The sequence below is a fragment of the Rhinolophus hipposideros genome (genome assembly GCF_964194185.1).
Source record: "Rhinolophus hipposideros genome assembly, chromosome: 21".
Lineage (NCBI taxonomy): Eukaryota > Metazoa > Chordata > Mammalia > Chiroptera > Rhinolophidae > Rhinolophus > Rhinolophus hipposideros.
In genome coordinates, this window is record NC_138067.1 from 49,764,951 (window position 1) to 49,785,903 (window position 20,953).

Genomic DNA, 20,953 nt, shown 5'->3' on the forward strand with positions numbered 1-20,953 from the left:
CCATGTGGCAGCACTAGTCATATTAACACGTACACCCTGAACTTCAGACAATTCCAATTCTAGGGTATCCCTAGAAAAACACTTACATGTGTGCACAAAAAGGAAACTGCAAGAATGCCCCCACAGCTGTGGTTGGAACAGCAGACATGGGGCGGGGAGGCAGATTTATAAGCCTATCCACAGATAGGATGAATAGAGTTCACCTCTCCGGCAAAAGGAACGAACCTAACCTGCATCTCACATGCACAGACTTCAAAGTTGACCTTGAGTGTTCAAAGCAAGCTGTAGAAAAGCTACATGTAGAAAAAGCAATTTTTTAAAAAAGAGCAGTATTACCTGTCGTGTCTATACCTACATGAGTATGAAAATGGATTAGTTGCATACACACCATGAGTTGTTCCGAGGAAGGATGGGAAGAAAATGGGATTGGGGACTGTAAAGGAAAATAATGTATGACAAAACATGAACAACTTAATTGAGAGTGATGGGGATCGTGTTTGATTACTTTTTATACTTTTCTGTAATTACAGAATTTGTCAAAATAAAATTAAATAAAAAAAAGGTTTCCAGGACTGACAGAGATGTTATCAAACTAGAAAGGCCATGGACTAACAACAAAAGAAAAAGACCCCAGATGAATATGTCCCCATGTTGGGGTTCACAGTTCATGGGAGGCTTCAGGAATGCAAAGAAAAATGCAAAACCAAGGCTGGAGATGACATAGGAGAGATGGCAGAAGACAGGCACCTAGTCTAACCAGCTGTAGAGACAACAGGGACGCTCCTGGGCTAGGAGACGTATTGCAGGTGTCACAGTTACTGACACTTACGGGTGAGGGGGCAGGACAGAGAAGGGCCCCGCCCCAGGAAAGACTTAGCCCTTTCCAGCTAGGTCTGCTAGGATGACTTAACATTCCTGTTTCCACGCTTTGCGCACACGTGGGAGTTTAGGCTTTCTAACGTACTTTCTGGAATCTACTCACACACCAGCAGCACAGTTAAACCATGGGAGGATTTTGGGAGGATGAAGAGGGTGCCCAGCTGGTCTCAGCTGTTTGCCTGACAGGATCTCATGAGATTACCCCTGCATCACCTAAATTCTCTGACAGTGGCCCCTTCACAGAACTCAGGGAAATTCAGATGGCCTCTTTGGAATCTTCAGAATTTCATTATTTGTTAATATTTTAGTACAAGCTTTGCAGAGAAATGTAATGAGACTGCACATTCCTGAGACAGCCAAGGACAGGTGCAAGGTACCAGATTATTGGTGTTTTATGAGCATACTATTTATCATACAGAAATCGTTGGTGGGCTGTTCTAGAGGGATTTGGGAGTTTCCATACTTTGGGGAGGCTGGCTGGGATTTTCAGATAGGCTGAGACATTACATTAGTTTCCTTATTCCTCAAAGTAATGGGAACTGGGCTCCCATTAGCTGAAACTTCACTCGCCAACATGTTTCTAAGAACAAACTATTCAGATAACAAGGGATGACAGCACTTGATGTTTTCACCAGGTGAATACTTTATTTCAGTAAATAATTTGGAGGGAACAATAAAGGGATATGGGGCTCATTTGTGTTCCTGAAGACCTTGCTCAATACAAAACTCACGATTCAAGTCTCGAGTTTCCCCACAGGAAAAATCCAAAGTGAATGTGGAGAGGGGACCAGGAGTATGTTCTCAGAAATCACAACTCTTCAGCCATTGGAGGGTGTTTTTATTTGAATTCCCCATTTCATTTTCTCAGTGTTAACCCTAATAATTCTAAGAAACCCTCACCTAAGTTAATAGTAGAATGCAAAACAGTGGTTATTATAGCTTCTTCACAGCATTTTATTACAACTAACTTCTGTTTCCAAGATTCGGGGCCCATCTTTCAGCCTGGCCTAGCTTCACTGCTGATTCCATACAGGATCTAAAAATGACTACATGTTATATCAGCAGTGAACATCATCGTCGCTCACGTTCTGATGCCAGACAACCACCACCCGGCACCGTGCGGTCCAGGCCCTTGGCAGCCCAGGAGAGTAGTGCTGCCACGTGGGGTAGTACACCCAAATGCATCAGTCACTTTAAACTGTGGGAGGGCTCATTAGTTTATTTGTGTGTCTTTTTTTAATTTGGGGGAGGTATAAAGTTAATGGACATTATTAATATTTTTATATCATAGTATCTCACATTTAGTTGATTCATTATTTTAACTCAGAAAAAAGACTTAAGAGTAATGAAACTATTTCTCTTCATCTTTCACAGCAGGGAGTCAATGCAGTAAATGTATATTTGATGAATTAGGATAAAAAGCTCTCATTTAGAAATATGGAAATAACCCTAAGAAACTGAAAACAGGAAGTTAAAAATAGCTGCCTGAGTCAGGAAAAGAAATAAAATACTGAGTCATGCTATAATACATGCTACAATACTGATAACCCTTTGAAAACATGCTAAGTGACAGAAACCAGACACAAAAGGCCATATATTGTACAATTCCCTTTATATGAAATGTTCAGGACAGGTAAATACATAGAGACTCTGGGGGTTAGAGGGGGGTGGTGCAAAGAGTGACTATTATGGATATAGGGTTTCTTTTCGGGATAATGAAAATGTTCTAGAATTAGATCCTGGGGATGGTGACACAATTCTGTGAATATACTAAAAACCACCGAACTGTATATTTTAAAAGGTTGAACTTTATTGTATATGAATATTTTAATAAACGTTATAAAAATATTTTTTTCCTTAAGTGGCTGCCTCTAGTGAGGAAGCTGGCCAGGAGGAAGGAAGGAAGACAACACCTCTCCAACACCATCAACTCTACTATCCTTTTTCTCTCAAGAGCCACCCCTGTGTCCTTACAAAGTCAAAGTCCCCCTGCTGCGACCCACTAATACCTTTCAGATCTTGCTCCCAGGCCCTGGTCAGACTGAAGCCTGAAATGCCAGCCTGCTTACCATAACCCCTTCTCCCCACCCCTGCCAGGGACATCTTTCCAGCCACACTGTGAATCCTATCACCTCCTGCTCCCAGAGCTTCCCAGGCTCCATATTACCACCAGGATGGAGCCCAGCTGTGCAGCAAGCATTCAGGGCCCGGCTGGGCTTGCCCTCTCCAGCCTAAAATCTAAGCGGGGTCAGTCTTCACCCAGACACTGGTCATGCAGTATCCCCCGACACCCCGTGGTGTTTCAGGAGCCCAGACCCCTGCTGACCAGCCATACCCATCTGGCTGATGTATCTCCTTCGCCTCTTGGCTCAGGTACGTCCTGGGCAGCCTCCCTCAACCTAGCTACAGGACCCCAGCTGCTCTGTGCCCCGTGACCTCTATGCAGACTTTGTCCCATCTCCTGAGGTATCAGTTGGGTTCTGCTCCTTCAAGGCTCCCAAGCGTCTCTGACTTCTGTGTGTCAAACCACACGTGCGGCACCAGGCAGATTGTGATGCCTAGTAGCTGACTGAACCACCCTGGGAGCGATTTAGGACAAGAGCTCAAATGTGTCCTTGTTCCCCTCTAAGCAAGCACAGCACTCACCAAATATCACCTCAATCAGGCACTGAATACATGAGGGAAGGTGGGAGGAGAAAGGGGTGGGGGGGACTGACAACCAAGGGGGTTGTCCCTCATCCACCAAAACAATCCACAGCACAGCCAGGACTCAGGACTGTCAATCGGATGGTTAACAATGAGGCTCTGCATCATGGGAAACTGAATTCTCCCTGTCTGTGCTCAGGAAATGATAAACTTCCACCTGATTCCATCTACCCAAACTAGATGTTCTAAACTGAGGAATCACAGGGAGTGGGATGGCTGGGGACAACCTGGACACCTCACCTGGACCTGGGCTGTTAGGAGCCCAGCGGCTCTCCCCACCTCCTTGGGGGTCTCCTCCACACGCCAGCCAGTGTCCTGAGGATACAGAGCTGGGGGAGGAAAGCATAGTCATAGAGGCAGCTCTCTCTGCCAGAAGCGTGCCCTCCTGGGGGTGGGTGGGAGGGGTCCCTTGGACAAGGGAAGAGACACACCTCCTCATTTTATAGATGAAGGAAATGGGGCTCAGAGAAGACAAGGAACGTGCCTAAACACATGAACCCCACACTGTCCCCCTTTGCTCTGAGGCACAATCTCTGAGAAGCAGTGTCCATTCATAGGCTTTCTGGGCCTGAGCCCTAAATTACCACACATTTATTCTCATGCACCTTGTCCTAGAGATGTCACCGTCCCCTTTTCCCCCACCTTATCCCTCAGAACGAGTCCTCCCTGTTCCAACTCTGCACAGACAGATCTGGACTAGAACTCCCTTCCCCTACCCTAAAGCTCACCTGGCTCCCCATGTCTGATCCCTGGCCATGGCAGGTCACTGCTGGGAGAGGCCACAACATGGCAGCCAACATGGCCAATGGGGACACAGGTTCTTGACTCACCCCAGGAGGCCCACGGGTCAACAGCTGCCATCCCCCAGGACTGGTCCGTAAGGACACCTGTACAAAAGATCAGGTTAGAACAAGAAATGGAAAGGCACTCTTTGACACCAATCCTAGTGACCAAAGGCCACAACATGAAAACAGTAATGGGCACTCACTAATGGGAATAACAAAGTTCCATACACAGAGCCCAAAGGCATGTGAAAAGATCCAACATAGTAAGCTTGATTTATACCTGAAAGGCAAAGGTGGGTCAGTCACCGTCAGGAAATGTATAGATATGATATAGCCACAGAACAATTAAGAACAGAACCTGTGAAATGGCTGAAGAGGTATCTGATAAAATGTTTAACATTACCTAATTTTTCAAAAATATAAGTAGTAGAAAGACACTTTTTTGATGACTTTAGTGAGAGATACCTGAAAACTCACTTAAAGGTAAAACATACAACTGATATCACACTACTATTTAACATTGCTCTTAAATTACAGACTAGTGCTAAGGAAGTGAAAAACAATAATAAAATTAAAATTTAGTAGTGGTAAAGAAATTCTGATGGTCTGAATGATGGTCTAAGAAATCTCACAAATAACCAGAAAACTCTCAGAACTAATGAAATATCTTAGGAGATGACTACAAAATATGTAAAAATTACAATGTCTTTTACACCAAGTTTCCCCTTTCACCAAGTTTTTGTTGTTGTTTTTTAAATCTCACTCATTCTAATTCTGTACCAAAACAGATCCCCTCCCATCCCAGAAGCCCTCAGGCCCTCCCCAGCTCTGCATCCTGACTACAGTAAGTCACTGCTGGGAAAGCCCAGAAGGAACAGGATTTGGACTCACCCCAGGAGGCCCACGGGTTGATGGCAGCCATCCCACAGGATTAATTAACCAGGAGCCTGCCAGGAACACTGGATTCTGGTGACATAAAGAAATCAACTGCAATACCAACCTAGAGACAAAACTGAAAAAGACAAAAGTGGTCCCTTCTCACAGAAGATCCAGTGGAAACAAAGAAGAAAACCCACCCATAGAAGCAACAAAGGACTGCTAGGCAGCATCATAAGAAAATAATGTTGACGTATCAAAAACATAACAGAATTCCTGGAGAGAAATGAAAGATGATTTGAATCAGCTGAAAAACAGCACCATCCAAGATGAGAGTGGAAATCTGTCAAAGGTTCCCAGGAGACAGCCAGTCACAATGTCCAGGTAACTTTTCAGTGATTTGCCAAGAATTATTGTAAAATCTACCAGCAACTCTCATACATACGTGGTTACCTAGAGCTGGGGGGAGGGAGGAATGGGGAGTAAACATTTAATAGTTACTGGGGTTTCTTTAGGGGGACGATGAAAATATAAGTAGATAGTGGTGATATTCGCACAAGTTCCTGAATGTACAACAAAATCACTGAATTATACACTACAATGGTTAATTTTAGGTTATGGAAATACCTTTTTTTTAAAAATCCACCTGCAACACCTACCAGGCCTAAGCCTGTTTGTCTCCTGGTCTGAAGCCTAAACCTCCAACTCCCTATGTTCCGGGTCTTTGTGCAATTCCCTCTCTGAGGGTATCAGTGCCAACTGGCAGAGCTCTGTGGATTCCTGGGAGTGTGGCCAAAGCAATGGGACGCCCGCCGGGCCCCAGAAGCACCGGGATCAGCGCCGACAGGCAAACCGTATTCTGCACCGCTTTTTGCAACTTGACAAAGTTCCGCGGTCACTGCATGTTTAAAAGAACCCAGGGCTGTCCCCAGTCCACGTCTGACGTCCTTTAGCGCAGCACCAACGAGAAACGTCCGCTGGGGAATGAAATGTGGGTATTTCCCATGAACGGTTTCACAGGCGTCCTCACCGCCTGCTTCCTGGCCTCTTGCCCCAGATTTCAACCCCAACGCGGATGCGATACCCAGGAGCGCGCACCAGCGAGAGGCGCCCTTACCTGGTTCGCAGCTGCCGGCCTCCCCCTTCGGCCGGTCCCCGACGCTCTCTGCAGGCTTCTCTGTTCGGGGCGCTTCGCCAGGGCGTTCAGCTTTTGTTTTGCTCCGAGGTTCGGCCTGGGAAACAAAGGCGCGCTGGGCCGGCGGCCGCGACTGGGGGCCAGGGGGCTCGCCCAGCCCGGCCACGAGCCTGGAGGCGGAAGGTCGGCAGACCGAGGAGACAGAAGCGAAGCCGACGCTAAAGGGCAGGCGTAGGACCTGCCCAGGTGCTGCGCCCGCCGCAATGGCAGGTGCCGCCTCTCCACGCCTGTTCTCCGGCTGTTCCGATCCCTCAGCACCCCAGCGACCGCCTCACCTCAGCAGCGGACAATGGCGGCAGCTCCCCGGCGTCGACCGGGACGCGTCGCACGGCCTGCCGGGAGTTGTAGTTCCGGGAGGCACACTTCCGGTTTGGTGGGAAGCGCCACCACTACTGGTTAGGGGCGCTTTTCTACACCTGGAGTCCGTGGCGTCGTGGACTTAACCGGGCTGCTAGTGTCCTAGGCTCCTGTGAGGAGGCTGTACTGTCCCAGCCCCAGACCGCCCGACCCGGCCAAGGTTGCCTATTTGGGGGGCTTGGGTAAGTCCGGTGGGGAGTCTCAATTTGCTGGTCTGTAAAATGGCAGCTCAGTGAGCAATAGAAAAATGAAGTCTGAGCGCTTTTAAGGGATCCTTTCCTTTAATATTTACAAGTTTGGCCGAAATAGGAGTTCTAAGGAAAGTGACCTGGATAATCTGACCATAAATTCCTGACCGAGCAGGTCATGGTTAGTAGTCACGCCCCAGGCATAGTTTCTTCCGTAGATGGCTTATCTCTTCCCTAAGCATCCCTGTACTTGTGCATTTGGTTAACACACCTTTGAAATAAGCCTAACCACCGTCAAGAGAGGACAGAATCTCTTTACCTATTCTGTAATCTGATCTCTGCCTTGCTTTCTCCCACCTCCATGTAATCTTCCTTAATTCCAAATGAGTGAAAGAAGCTGCAAAATTGTCCTTCTCTGAACCATTTGAGATCTTGTTTCCCTGCAATTGTCAGTTTTGGCTCATAAAAATTCTTTACTGGTTTGGACGTTGTACATCGACACAAGACTCTGAGGAAGTGGTTCTTATGATACCTTTCTTCAGATGAGGAACGTAATTTTGAACTTTCCCTCGGATATGAAGCCCCTTACTGCTGAGAATATCAGGGATTGTTCCCAAAATGGTCTCCAGATGGCAAAGCTTTATGGAAACATAAATTATCACCTACCTGTTTTGCGATTTTTCCCCCCTTGTGACATCATTTACTGAGTGACACTGAGGAACAGAGCAGGGAACAAGGCAAACGAAACTTCTGTCAGCTGCCAATCAAGGCCACCATTCAAGAGCATGAACAGGAAGGAAGAAAGCCTACTCACCTGGCACAGGTCCTCCAGCCCCAGTTGACCCTGGAATCCCGTTATGGAGCCCACGGACACCTTCTTCCCACCTGTGTCGGGAATGACCCTCTCTTAAGAGACTCCCTGGGCCCCAGGACTTTATTTCTTGCTCCTTATTCACCTTGCCTGTTCCTTTGTCCACCTTCTTTTCAACAGCACGGTAGTTAGAGAAGCAGTAGGGGCTGCAGTGCAGAGAGCCTCAGGGGCATTGTGGTGGCTCTGGCTTTGAGTGAAATGGGGGTCATGGCTCCGAGCAGAACAGTGACAGGCTCTGGCCTCATCAAAGGATCACTCTGGCTTCTGTGTGGAGAATAGATGAGGGTGAGGGAAGGAACACAGTGACCCAAGAAACCAATGTAGTGATCAAGGTAGAGAGATGACAGCAGCTTGGATCAGAGTGGTGGTGATCAGTCGTCAGACTGGGGACATGTTAGTATTTTAAAGGTAGAGCCAACAGACAGTAGGTTCAAGGGTTTTCATTGTAGGCTGCAGTTCAGCCTGTAGTACCCAGAACAATGCAGGGCATAGAAGAGGCCTGTCTACTCAGAGCTATTCACCAAGGGCGGGGTGGGAAGTGGATTACAGGTATGTGAAGATTCTGCTTCCCTCTGACCCAAGCCCTCTCCCCTAATACCTCTCCTGGTATTCTCCCCCAGTGTGCTGGAGAATACCCTGTTCTCTATGCTATGAGGTGGCAAGGGCTGGGCTGCACAGCCATCTTGGATGCCTCTATTAGGGGAGTCTGATCTGTGTGTGAGCTGCCACTGATGTTTCTGAGTGGGAAGAGACCAGAGCTGGAGAATCTATGTTCCGCCCAGACATGGCCTTTGTCTGAGGGATGCACAGAGTGGTCACCCTGCTCCACATATGGGCTCCAGTTGGTTCCATTTGCTCATAGCCAGATGAAAATGAAACGTAAAGGGGAATGGGGTCCAGGGCACATTACTTGGAACAAGTAAGGCATTTTATGAACTAGGTTGTAGAGTCACCAACAGTAAAATAACTAACACAGGTAAGCTAGACTCGAAATTACCTTGTACCCTCAAATCCTAGGATTAACTCAGCCTCACCAGCTAAATGCCCAGGAGTCACTGAGTTCAACCCTATGGGCATTTAGCTGGTAAGGCTGAGTTACTGAGTACCCCGCATGGAAGTCAACATGCATCATTGTCAGTAACCTTGTGGAAGCTCCCCTTCCACAACTCTTCCAGGTGACTTTGTCGCCAGCTCAGCATTCAGCCTGCAATTTCTCACACCCATGGAATTTCATGTGAGAGGTCTGATCATTTTTCTTTTAAGAAAAATAAGTAAAACCTAATAAAGTTGTAAGGAAATCAGTGAACACATGCATTCCAGAGCTGGAAGAAAATAGAACATTGCCCACATGGTTGAAAACCCTGTTCTCCTCTCCAATAGAAACCCCCTTCCTCCAGAGGCAGCCACTGTCCTTAATGAGACAGTGGGTCACTCGTTTCCAGAAACTTTATGTGTGTGTATTCAAGAACAATACAGAGCAGTATTTACTTTGCACATTTTGCATTCATACAAATGCTATCAATACCAGATTTTATCTGCAACTTTCCTTTTTTTCTCCATGTATTTATCATTGCAAGATTTGCCTTTCTGATATGATGATCTAGTTCATTAATTTTCACTGCTGTATAGTTTTTCTTTCTTTTTAATTCAAATGATACAAATTCATTGTAAAGAATGAAAATCATTCAGGAAAAGGTAACAAATATTGCTTAAAATCCTGCCCCCTATAACAACCATTAACATTTGGGTGACATTCTTCCGGAGCTCCCGTGGGAGACAATTTCATAGAGCTGGGATCACCCATGTTGTTATGAACCTAATTTTGTCTCCCAACAATATGCCATTTAATTTCTCACCATAATTTAACATTCTATTGGATGTTCTGTTATAAAGCATGCTGTAACAGAAGTCCTATCACCACACGCTTTCATACTGGGCAGTGATTTCCATGAGGGAATCACAAAGGTGAAATTGCTGAATAAGCATACTTTACATCTGGACTTACAGCCCAACCACCCTATAGAAGGTGCACCCACATAACAATCCATAGGTGCTGAGTAATAGGGTCCATTTCCTCACTATTTTTGCCTACATCCAAGATAGTCTTTTAAAATCTTTGCCAATCTTTACCTGTCAATTAGACTCTTTGGACTTCATTTTCTGCATCTATGAATTGAAATAACAGAACTTCCGTCACTAGGATTTCTGTATTAAATGAGATTATGTAGATTGAGTGCTTGAGATACTGCCTGCCTCATAATTCATGCTTGGGTATATACTTTTATCATTTTTATTTCCATCTCTATGATTATTGATGACTTCATACTTTTCCATGTATTTACTGTCCATTTGTACACCTTTTGTGAATTGCCTGCTCATAAATAAGGACTAGTGAGTAACCTTGCCTTGATCCTCCCTGAATGGAATGGAGATAAATCTAGATGGAGGATCGGCAAAGCTTTCTGGTAAATATTTTGGCTTTTCAGGACATGCAATCTCTTCAACTACTCAACTCTACCTTATTAAGAAGCTATAGACAATGCAGAAATGAGTGGTTGTATGCTATGTTTAATATAAAACTTCATTTACAGAAACACATGGGCTAGATTTGGCCTGTGGGCCCTAGTTTGCCAATATCAGTTCTAGTGTCACCATTAAGCCTGATATCCTCATACTATAAAAATCCTTTTTTCCTACTACCAGGTTTATTTTCCTGAAATGATCAATGTTACATTTTATCAGCTTCTTTCTCGTTAATCATTGAGATGACTGTTTTTTCTCCACCACTGGTAAAACAGCATGGGCTCAGAATTTTATTGTGGAATAATTTTCTGAGAACTTTTTCAATTTAATAAGAAATGTTTAGTCTATTTAGGTTTTCTGTGTTTTCTTCAGTCCATTTATGTTTACCACGATTACATTTTCTTAGAAAACTGTCCTTTTCATCTATGTTTTCAAGTGCACACAAAAATGTACAAACCTTGCATATTACTTTCCCTGTTTATTTCCCTTTTCTTTCCCAGTGTTGCAAATCTGTATGTCATTTTTCTGGATCATGTTAGTATGGAATTTATATGTAGGGTGTGTTTTTCTCAGAGTCACCTTTTACCATGTATTCTCTGCTTTTATCTTTATTACACCCTTCTTTCTGCTTTGATTGGAAATAATTTTTTTCTAAGTTCTTATGTTGGACATCAAATTTATTTCCATTTCTTCTTGTTTTTGCTACCTTAGTGCACCCATTTCTAATAATTCAGATTGACATTTGATGTAATTCTCCTCCTTTCATTGTAAACTTGCAGCAATTTTGAGAAAAATGTAAAAAAGTCACACAATATTCCAAAAACTCTTATTACATTCATTTCTGCATTTCCTTTTAAACCCTTGTTAAAATGCACATAGGGTATTACAGCCCCAACAATTCTGCACCTTTCACTATACATCATAAGAGTTTTCCATGTTTCTACAGTGTTCATAATTAGTTCGTAGTGATAAAAGTGAACTGGCATTTTAAGAAAACTGACCCAAGAGCAGGGAGGTCTATGGACAGAGCTGGGCTTCCTGTTACTCTCTAGTCCTCACTTCCTACTAAAACTTTATGGTTCCAACTTCCTGGGGGAGGGATACATATATATATATATATATATATATATATATATATATATATATATATATATATATATATATAAAAAATGAGCCATCTTGGGAGGGGAAAAACTTTGAATGTGGGCGGTCGAAGTGCACTTTCTTACACTGCTACAGTGGTTTTGCTTTTTCTTTTCCTGAATAAACCCCTTTTTGGTGGACTACCCGTAAAATTATTTTGTCCAGTTGACATTTTGGGGACTTGTCCAGGATCCAGAGAAGGGCAAACTCTGGTGGCTTCTGAACAGTGAGCAAACCTGCTTTGACACCTAAATGAGCCATTTCCGCTTGATGCTTTGCTCCTCGGCTTAGAGAACTCAGGTGAGTTCTCTCCTGGATCTGAACCTTTGCATCTCACACTCTCCAGCCTTTATTTATGAATTGCTTTAAACAAATTTTTGCTGTTTTGTGTATGTGTGTGTGTGAATGCATTAAAAGCCTATTTGTCTATGTTGTCTGAGTACTCATTGTGGTACATCAGCTTGAATTCTTTGGAAAGCGAACTGTTCCTTTGAGACAAAAACTGGTCTTTGCCTCAAGTCCCTTTGGGGACAGAGGTTATTTCTACTGAAATTGGTCAGTTTTGGCCATTATTAGACTGTGTCGTCTCATTGAGAAAGTGAGAAGAGTGCCATCCAGCTCAGCCTATAACTTAACTCGCTGAGAGTTGGTTATTTCTATGGAACTGGTGTTTAGCCTTTGGCCTGGTTCAGTAATCAGACTGTTCTGGAGTGAGACAAACTAAATACCCAGGGGCTGCTTGAGTTGTAAACTGACTTGGGCCCAGTCACAGTTCAGCCTATAACTTAACTCTCTGAGAGTTGGTTATTTCCCTGGAACCAGCTTTTAATCTTCGGCCTGGTTGTCAGTAATCAGATTGTTCCAGAGTGAGGTGAGCAGAAGACCTGCAGGTTGTTCGAGCTGTGAACTGTTTCAGGCCCAGTATTAAAAATGGGATCTCTGAAGAAAAAAAAAAAAGGAATCGCTGCTGTCTAAGCCTTCTAAAACTGTCCCTTCTCCACTAGGCACACCAGCCGTATATGCTTAAAACCTGCAGGGAATTTTCATGAACGTATTTAACTGAATAGACAGCGCTGACTAAGAGTAATTTAGAAAATCAGTGGTCACTTTGGGGAACTTTTGAGATTCCCAAACTTGATTTCTTAAAACTAAATTGGATAATAATAGTGCTGTAATTAAGAGAAAGGGATGGAATGCCTCTTTTGAGTGGTATATTGAGGCTTCCAAACAAGGCTATGAATCTAAAGTTACCCAATTACAAAGTAAAGTCTCAAAGTTAACAAGGGCTGCTAAAAATTCAAAGACACAAAATTGCACCTGAAACCTCATGCTTTTCCTCTACAGCACAGCCTTCCCCTTCCCCCATTGTTCCTTTGTCTCAAGCTCCACCTCAAATGCCATTTTGCTCTCACGCCTGCCTCCTTCACTTTCAGCTCAGCCCCTAGCAGCACCTTCTCTTGAATCTTTTTTCTCCTTCCTCCCTAACTTCTCAGTACTTTCCCATTTAAGATTAAACCCTCTGGATATCCTAATAAACCCCCCATCTCCTACATCCCCTGGACTAAAGATGGGTTACAAGCCATTGTAAAGGAATTTCCTAAGGTAACTGAGGACTCTAATAAAGTTTACTAAAAACTTTGATATTAATATTACTATTCAGGCCTATCAGCCTGGGTTTTCTGATTTGTACCAGCTAATCAATATGTTAGTTGGTGAAGGCCAAGCTAGACATTGGAGGAGGATTGCCAGATGGGAGCATCCTGATAGAGATTTAGAAAAGCAAACCTCCAATTATTGGGAGGAAGCCAGGGAACTTGCTCAAAAACTACATCAAGCAATTCCTAAGGCCTTCCCAAGGTCTGTTGATTAGAGCAAAATTCACAGGTGCTCACAAAGAACTGAAGAATCTGTTCATGACTATTATAATAGACTTCAAGTAGTTTTTAAGGAAAACTCTGGTCTTCCTTCAGATGTTGACACCACACGTATAACTTTTAATTCTTTGAACAAGACAAAAAACTGAAAGAACAAAAACTCATAGACATAGACAATAGGGGTTACCAGAGAGTAAGGGGAGAGGGGGGAGTGGGGCTCTAGAAGAGGGTAAATGGGGTCTAATATATGGTGATGGAAAGAAAACTGATTCTGGGTGGTGAACACGCAATGTAAGATATAGATAATGTATTACAGAATTGTACACCGGAAATCTATGTAACTTTACAAACAATTGTCACCCCAATAAACTTTAAAGAAATTAAAAAAAAATTTAATTCTTTGTTTGTCAATGGGCTAAATAAAAACTTTCCCTCCTGGTTAGGAGATCCAGGATGGGATGGGGAACTACACCTACCCTAGATTTGGTATATTTGGCCAATGAGCTTGCCAGTACCCTAGATGAGCCACCTAGAAGTAAGATTGCCAAGACTTCTGACTTTCAGCAGTGGCAAATGAGAAGCCCTATGGGAAACCAAAAAACTCCAACATTTTGCCATCACTGCAAGGAGCAAGGACCCTAGAAAAGAGGCTGCCGTAAGTTTAAGCGTACAAGACGCTTTCTGCCTTCTAACCAATCTTTTTCTGGTCTCCTAATTCCCAGTGACAGGGCTCTGAGGAACTCCAGGGACTTTTTCTAATCCTTCCCCTTAATCATTTTGGCGAAACTTCTCTTCAAATCGGGGAGGAAACTATTCCTGTTCTTATTGACACTGGTGCTACACTCTCGGTGCTCAACCCCACTGTTATAAACTGGCCCCGGCCTCAGAGTACTTAGACATTTCAAATAGTGGGGATTTCAAATAAACCTCAACAGGTTTACATATCTGAACCTATTCACTTTCATCTAGGCTCCTTAAGAGATAAACTGTTTTATCCTTAGTTCTTCTGCCCCTACCCATTTATTAGGCAGAGACTTCTTAGAGAAGTATCATGCTGGAATATCCTTTTCTCGGAAGGAAGAAATGTTAGTTTGATGGTAACTGTCAGAATCACCAATCAGGTGAATTACATGACTTTTCAGCATCTTTTATTTGTGCTGTCTCTGATGGTACAGTGACTGAACCTGTAAACACTGATCAATGATCCCTATTGGACCAACTATCATCTTTGTGGGCAAAATCTTCAGCTGATATTGGCAGAATTCACAGTGCACCTCCCATCAAGGTTCAAATTGATCCTTCAAAGGCTCTGCCCAGAATTAATATCCTATAAGTAAGGAGGCCCTTCAAGGTATAAAGCCCATAATAAAAGATTATATAACTCAGGATATTATTATTTCTTGACTAGTCCTTGTAACATTCCTAGTCTATCTGTGAGAAAGCCAAAGGGACATGGGTGGAGGTTTGTCCAGGACCTCTGAGCAATATACCACTTTGTTCTCCCTCATGCTGCTGGCATCCATCCCAACTGGAAGCAAATTCTTTACAGTAATTGATTTATGCAGCACATTCTTTAGCATCCCACTTGATGAAGCTAGCCAATACCTTTTTGTTTTCACCTGGGAAGGAAAGCAATTTACCTGGACAGCAATGCCTCAGGGTTTTACTGACAGCCCTTCTTATTTCTCACAGATTCTGAAGACTGATGTGGATGTAGTTTTCCCTAAAGGTTCCATTTTGTTACAATATGTGGATAATTTACTTCTTTGCTCTCCTTCTCAGGTTTCCTCACAGGATGATAGCATCCATCCCTTGACACTTTGGGCCTTAAACAAAAATTACAATTTACTGAAACTCCGGTTAGATATTTGGGACATCTGATACTGGATCAAGGTCTACTCCTGGATCCAGACAGTCTCCATGGTGTCCTAAGTTTCCCAAAGCCCAAAACTAAGTGCCAATTGCTAGGTTTTCTTGTCCTAGTCGGATATTGCTGGAATTGGATCCCAAATCTTTCTCTTATGGCAAAACCTCTATATGCCCTATTAAGGAATGACACTCCTGACCCTATTTCATGGGAAGAACAGGATGACATGGCCTTTAAGACCTTGAAGGAGAGTTTAATAAACCCACCTTCTCTTGGGCATCCTAACCACCAGATTCCCTTCTTGAATTTTGTGCACGAAAAGGAAGGAAATGTCCTTGGGGTACTCACTCAGAAGCATAGATATCAATATAGACCCCTAGGAGACTACAGTCAGCAACTGGACCCTGTGGTTCGGGGATCCCTCCTTGCCTCAGAGCCATTGCTGCTCCTGTCCTGGTTAAAGCTACAGAGAAGATTGTTGTGGGATTCCCCTCTTTGTGCCTCATGCAGTAGAAGATCTCCTGAATTCTCATCACACCCAGCATCTTTCAATCAGTCACCTTACTTCCAATGAAATCCTTTTGTTAACCACTTTCCATATAACCCTTTCACGCTGCAATAACCTTAATCTACTTTTCTTCCTTCCGAGACTGAGGAAGCCAGTCATAACTGACACTGACACCTCCTGACTCCTTGTGATTATTTGTAGAAAATTCCTCTGGTTAAGCTGATTTCTCATGGTTCACTGATGGTTCATACTTAAAAAATGACAATGGTGAGTACTGTGCTGGTTATGCTGTTGTAACTCCTTCTGAAGTCATCAAGGCACTGTTGCCTCTGGCCACTTCAGCACAGCAGGCTGAATTACATGCCCTCACTCAAGCTTGCATTTTAGCAATGGGTAATGCTGTCAACATTTATACTGACAGCAGATATGCCTTTGGGGTGGCTCATGACTTTGGAATGCTATGGCAACGTGGTTTCCTTATCTCCTATGGGGATAAAATTTTAAATGGTCCATATACACAGGAATTATTGGATGCTATACTTTTACCTGATGCCTTAGCCATTATTAAGATTCCAGGACATTCTAAATTTGATTCCCTAGAACCTAAAGGAAATCACCTGGCTGACACTTCTGCTAAGAGTGCTGCCCTTAAAGGCATCAGTGGCAGTCAAACCCCTGTCATGGTCCAAAGAGAAGCTTTTCCAGTTGATAAGTTAGAAAAACTGGCCAGAGAAACCCAACAATCAGATTCTGAAAAAGAAAAACAACAGTGGAGATCCAATAATTGTTGGTTTAATAATAAGAAGAAACTCTGGTTCGGACCAAATAACAACCCAGTCCTACCAGAAACTCCAAAATTCCCTCTCTTAACCACTGTGCAAACATTGAACCATTGGTCAACAGACAAAATGTAGCTTTCGTGTACCAATATTGGTTGGGAGATATTAATAAGGCTACAAAAAGAGCTTACCTTAGGTGTCCCACCTGTCGGAAGTACAACTCAGGGAAGCCTATTCGCACTGCCCCTGGACATGTGAAGTTGCCAAACAGACCATTTGAAGTCAGGCAAATAGACTTCATACAGCTTCCCTCATCTCATGGATACAAGTATGTTTTAGTCATGATATGTATGTTTTCTCACTGGACTGAAGCTTTCCCTTGCAGACAAGCTAACGCATCTGCAGTGGCTAAAATACTGTTAGAAAAGATTATTCCTACTTGGGGAACTCCTCTTGAACTCCACAGTGATTGAGGAACCCATTTCACTGGTCAGGTGCTAAAGCAAATCTGTGCTGTTCAGCCAGTTCTTCAACATTTTCACAATGCTTATCATCCTCACTCTTCAGGATTGGTTGAACGCACTAATGGCATTATTAAGACTCAAATGGCAAAATGTACAGAAACTCTTCAAACACCTTGGCCAAAAGTATAGGCAGTAGTCCTTTTAAACCTTAGATCTACCCCTTCTGGGAATCATAAGCTCTCACCCTTATGTCTCACCCTTGACATAATTACACGGCATCCTATGCATTTGGCCCCTGCCTCTCTTGATCCACAGTTGGTGAAAGGAAGACATACTTCAATATTGTAAAGGCTTAATTACTCCTATCGACAATAATCATTCTTTAGTAAAACAATCATTTCACCATCCACTCCAGAGAAATGAAAAACTCAAAATTCATACTCTACAACCTGGAGATTGCATTTACTGGAAGAGACAACTCAAAACGGATTCCCTCCAGCCACGTTGGAAGGGCCCTTACCAGGTACTGTTGACTAACCCCCTGTGCTGCTAAACTGCAGGGAGTAGACTCTTGGATACACACGTCACACCTCAAGAGGGCACCAAACCCTGACTGGAACTGCGCACAGTCTGGTGACCTAAAACCAAAACTGTCAAAATTTAAAGCAGATTACTTCAAATGAGATGAGTTACCAAATATTTTCTGGTTGTTGAATCTATCATCAAGAATTTTGATCTATTTAAGCTCTCCTGATGCCCATTAACCCTGGACACCAGCTGTTCCCTCCCCTTGATGTAAGAGATGCACTCTCCCCTTGATGTAAGAGATGACACCCAGAGGAAGTCCTTTCTGACATCAAGGGCCAAAAGGCTAAGGACTGAAAAACCTGAGACCTGAAGACTTGACTGATCAACAATGCTTTTGGAGAAAAGATCTTGATCAAAAGGGGGAATGATAAAAATGAACTGGCATTTTAAGAAAACTGACCAAAGAGCTGGGAGGTCTATGGACAGAGCTGGGCTTCCTGTTACTCTCTAGTCCTCACTTCCTTCTAAAACTTTATGGTTTCAACTTCTTGGGGAAGGGATATATCTATGTCTATATCTATATCTATCTATCTATCTATCTATCTATCTATCTATCATCTATCTATCTATCTATCTATCTATCTATCTATCTATCTATCTATCTATCTATGGGTTATTTTGGAAAGGCACATGGGTGGCTGGCCGGAGGTGCATGGTCTCACACTGCTATGGTGGTTTTGCTTTCCCTTTCCCCGAAAAACCCTCTTTTTGGTAAACTACCTGGAAAAATTATTTTGTCCAGTCAACAGTAGTTACTTCCTGAAACAAATCAGAAGCAGCCTAACTTTCTAGCATTGGGGAACAATGAAGTGATGGCACTCTGCCTCTGGAATAGTATATTCAGTCATTCAATCAAATATCTTCAATCTATTTTGACTTCTCGGCAACAGCCTTTCCCACAATGGTTGATCATATTAACTAGTATTATTGAAGGGAGTTTTGTTCTTATTACTTCTCATTGGCAAATTCCCTAGGTAACAAATGGCACCCAGGCTTAGCCCTTCTCTAGGAATGGGTCAAAATGACAAAATCAAAATGTATCTCTGTATAGCTTTTATGTATTAAAATGAAATATGTAGTTTTTTCCCTCTGGTATGACTTCTTTGGTGCCCAATAAAGTTAGAACCTTGACTGAAAATTCTCCTATGCTGATAACATTTATATGGTTTCTCTACAGTGTGTACAGTTCTCTTCTGTTGACTAAAGGACAAATGACAACTGAAAGTTTTCCCACATTCATTACATTTATATGGTTTCTCACTAGTATGGATTCTTTTGTGAACTGTAAGGTGAGAGCTGTGGCTGAAGGCTTTTCCACATTCATTACATTTGTACGGTTTCTCTCAAGAATGTGTCTTTTTATGTTGTATGTATAACGAGCGATCACAAAAGGCTTTGCCACATTTGCCGCATTTGTAAGTTTTTCTTCCACTACATAGATGTTCACTTGTGTACATTAAGATTAGACCTTCCACTGAAAGATTTTCCACATTTATCACACTTAGAGGGTTTCTCTCCAGTATGAGTTCTCTGATGTACATTAAAGTGAGAATTTTGGTTAAATGATTTTTCATATCCATTACATTCACAAGGCTCCTCTCCAGTGTGAATTCTCTGGTGCAAAATGATGTGAAGTCTCTGCCAGAAAGACTTCCCACATTCATTACATTCGTTGGCTTTCTCTCTACTGTGATTTCTCAGATGGTGAGAAAGAGGTGAACATAGCTTCTTAAAGGCTTTCCCACACTCATTACATTCATAGGCTTTCTCCCCACTATGAGTTCTCATGACCTCAGAGAGGTGTGAGCTATGAGTAAAACAATCCCCACTTTCTTTACATCCAGAAAATTTCTCTCCTGTATTAATTATCTCATGGTATATGTTTTGCTTGGTATATTTATCATGCTCATTCTATTTATATAGTTTTTCTAAGTCTTGGTCACATGGATTGCCTTTATAAGGTTTCTTTCCTACCAAGATTTCCTGGTGATTTTTTAAAACAAAATTATGCTGTAATCTTTGAACTTCTGACTCAATTTGATGGAAATGTTTTTTGGTAAGAAATCTCTGTGAAGAAACAAAGTCTAAATTGAAGCTGCATTTTCCCACAATGTCAGCATTTTCCCAATCCCTGTCATGGGTCACTACTTGCCCTTGTTTACATTCCACTGGCCCAACACATCCATTGTGCTTCTTCTGCTTTTCTGATTCACTCTCAGATTCCCAATCATCTGCTACAGAATTCCAGGAATCACCCATTGTGGATCTTGCCAGGTTGCTGGGTAATTCGACACCAGAAATAGCCTCTGTGAATGTTGACTGTTGGCTTTTAGGTCTGTTCTTCCATTCTTGAAGGAAATGACAAACAGTTTGGGGGCATGGAAAAAAACTCCTAGAGAATGATGAGATAAAAGCAACAAGATGTGCATGACACAAGTACACAAATAGATGTTTTTAAATATCAATTAAGGGAAGAGATGGAACTTTGAGAAGAGAAGCCACAAAATGTACACATAGAACAAAGGGAATCTATAAGAGTTATCAGCAAAGAGTGATCAACAAAACAGACAAAGGGGACACATTAGGGGAAATATCATGGAATAAGCAGACATTCCCAAAGATAAAATACTCAGGCCACCTTTCTTTCATATTTAGATATCACTGAATTTGGATTCATCTCCCTATTTAACATCCATACCTCCTGTAATTGACACCATGTCAATCTTTGTGACAAACCAGTTTCACAATGCCAAGAGAATACCTCTTTACATCCAGCCCTCCCAAGTACCCAGAATCAGGGTCAAACCACCACCGCTATCCTTCTCCCATTTTCTTTTGGGTTTTTTCAGTTCTCACTGTATGGGACCATTTCCTCTGTTAATACATAGTTCCTGTCTGCTCAAGGACCTTCCTTTTATTCCCAAGGTCTTAGGTATCAGCAATTTTCCCCCCTTCTTCTCCTCATTTACATCACAACTTCCAGGTCACCTGCTCTGAGAGACCCTCCCAGACCTCCCAGTCAATATGGGTACCTCCTCATTTCACTGTCCTGTTTTATTTGCCTCATAGAACTGTTTAGTGCTGTTTAACATCACCTTGTTCTTTTGGTTCTTTATTGTCTGCCCTTCTCCATATACAATACGTTGGAGGCTTTAACCTCCACAGGGATGTGGACCTTATGAGTCCTGTTTACACTATGTCTCCAGTGCCCAACACAGCACCTGGAGCATTGTGGGTGCTTGAGCCATGTCTGTGAGGTGAACAGATAGGATACTTGATTGTGCTTCCCAGCAGCCCCAATTCCATAAGAATGGGGAGGACTTAAGTTTCTGATCAGAGGAAGGAGGCTA

General features: G+C 42.9%; 1 protein-coding gene across 8 annotated transcripts in view; it reads right to left on the bottom strand.

Moving 5' to 3' along the window:
* The window catches only part of LOC308490592 (uncharacterized protein), a 52,244-nt gene that overhangs the window by 18,915 nt on the left and 12,376 nt on the right, over positions 1 to 20,953 (bottom strand). Inside the window, exons 2-6 of one of the 8 annotated variants that reach the window (XM_081033057.1) lie at positions 7,943 to 8,121; positions 6,364 to 6,478; positions 5,262 to 5,382; positions 4,314 to 4,472; positions 3,826 to 3,914 (exon numbers count right to left, since the gene is read on the bottom strand). In XM_081033057.1, coding sequence (XP_080889183.1) covers positions 3,826 to 3,914; positions 4,314 to 4,472; positions 5,262 to 5,292 — 279 coding nt within the window. In that variant the 5' untranslated portion in view covers positions 5,293 to 5,382; positions 6,364 to 6,478; positions 7,943 to 8,121. Of the gene's footprint in view, positions 1 to 3,825; positions 3,915 to 4,313; positions 4,473 to 5,261; positions 5,383 to 6,363; positions 6,753 to 7,942; positions 8,122 to 20,953 lie in introns of those variants that run through there. The other 7 variants (XM_081033062.1, XM_081033059.1, XM_081033058.1 and 4 more) reach the window with 7 other exon arrangements.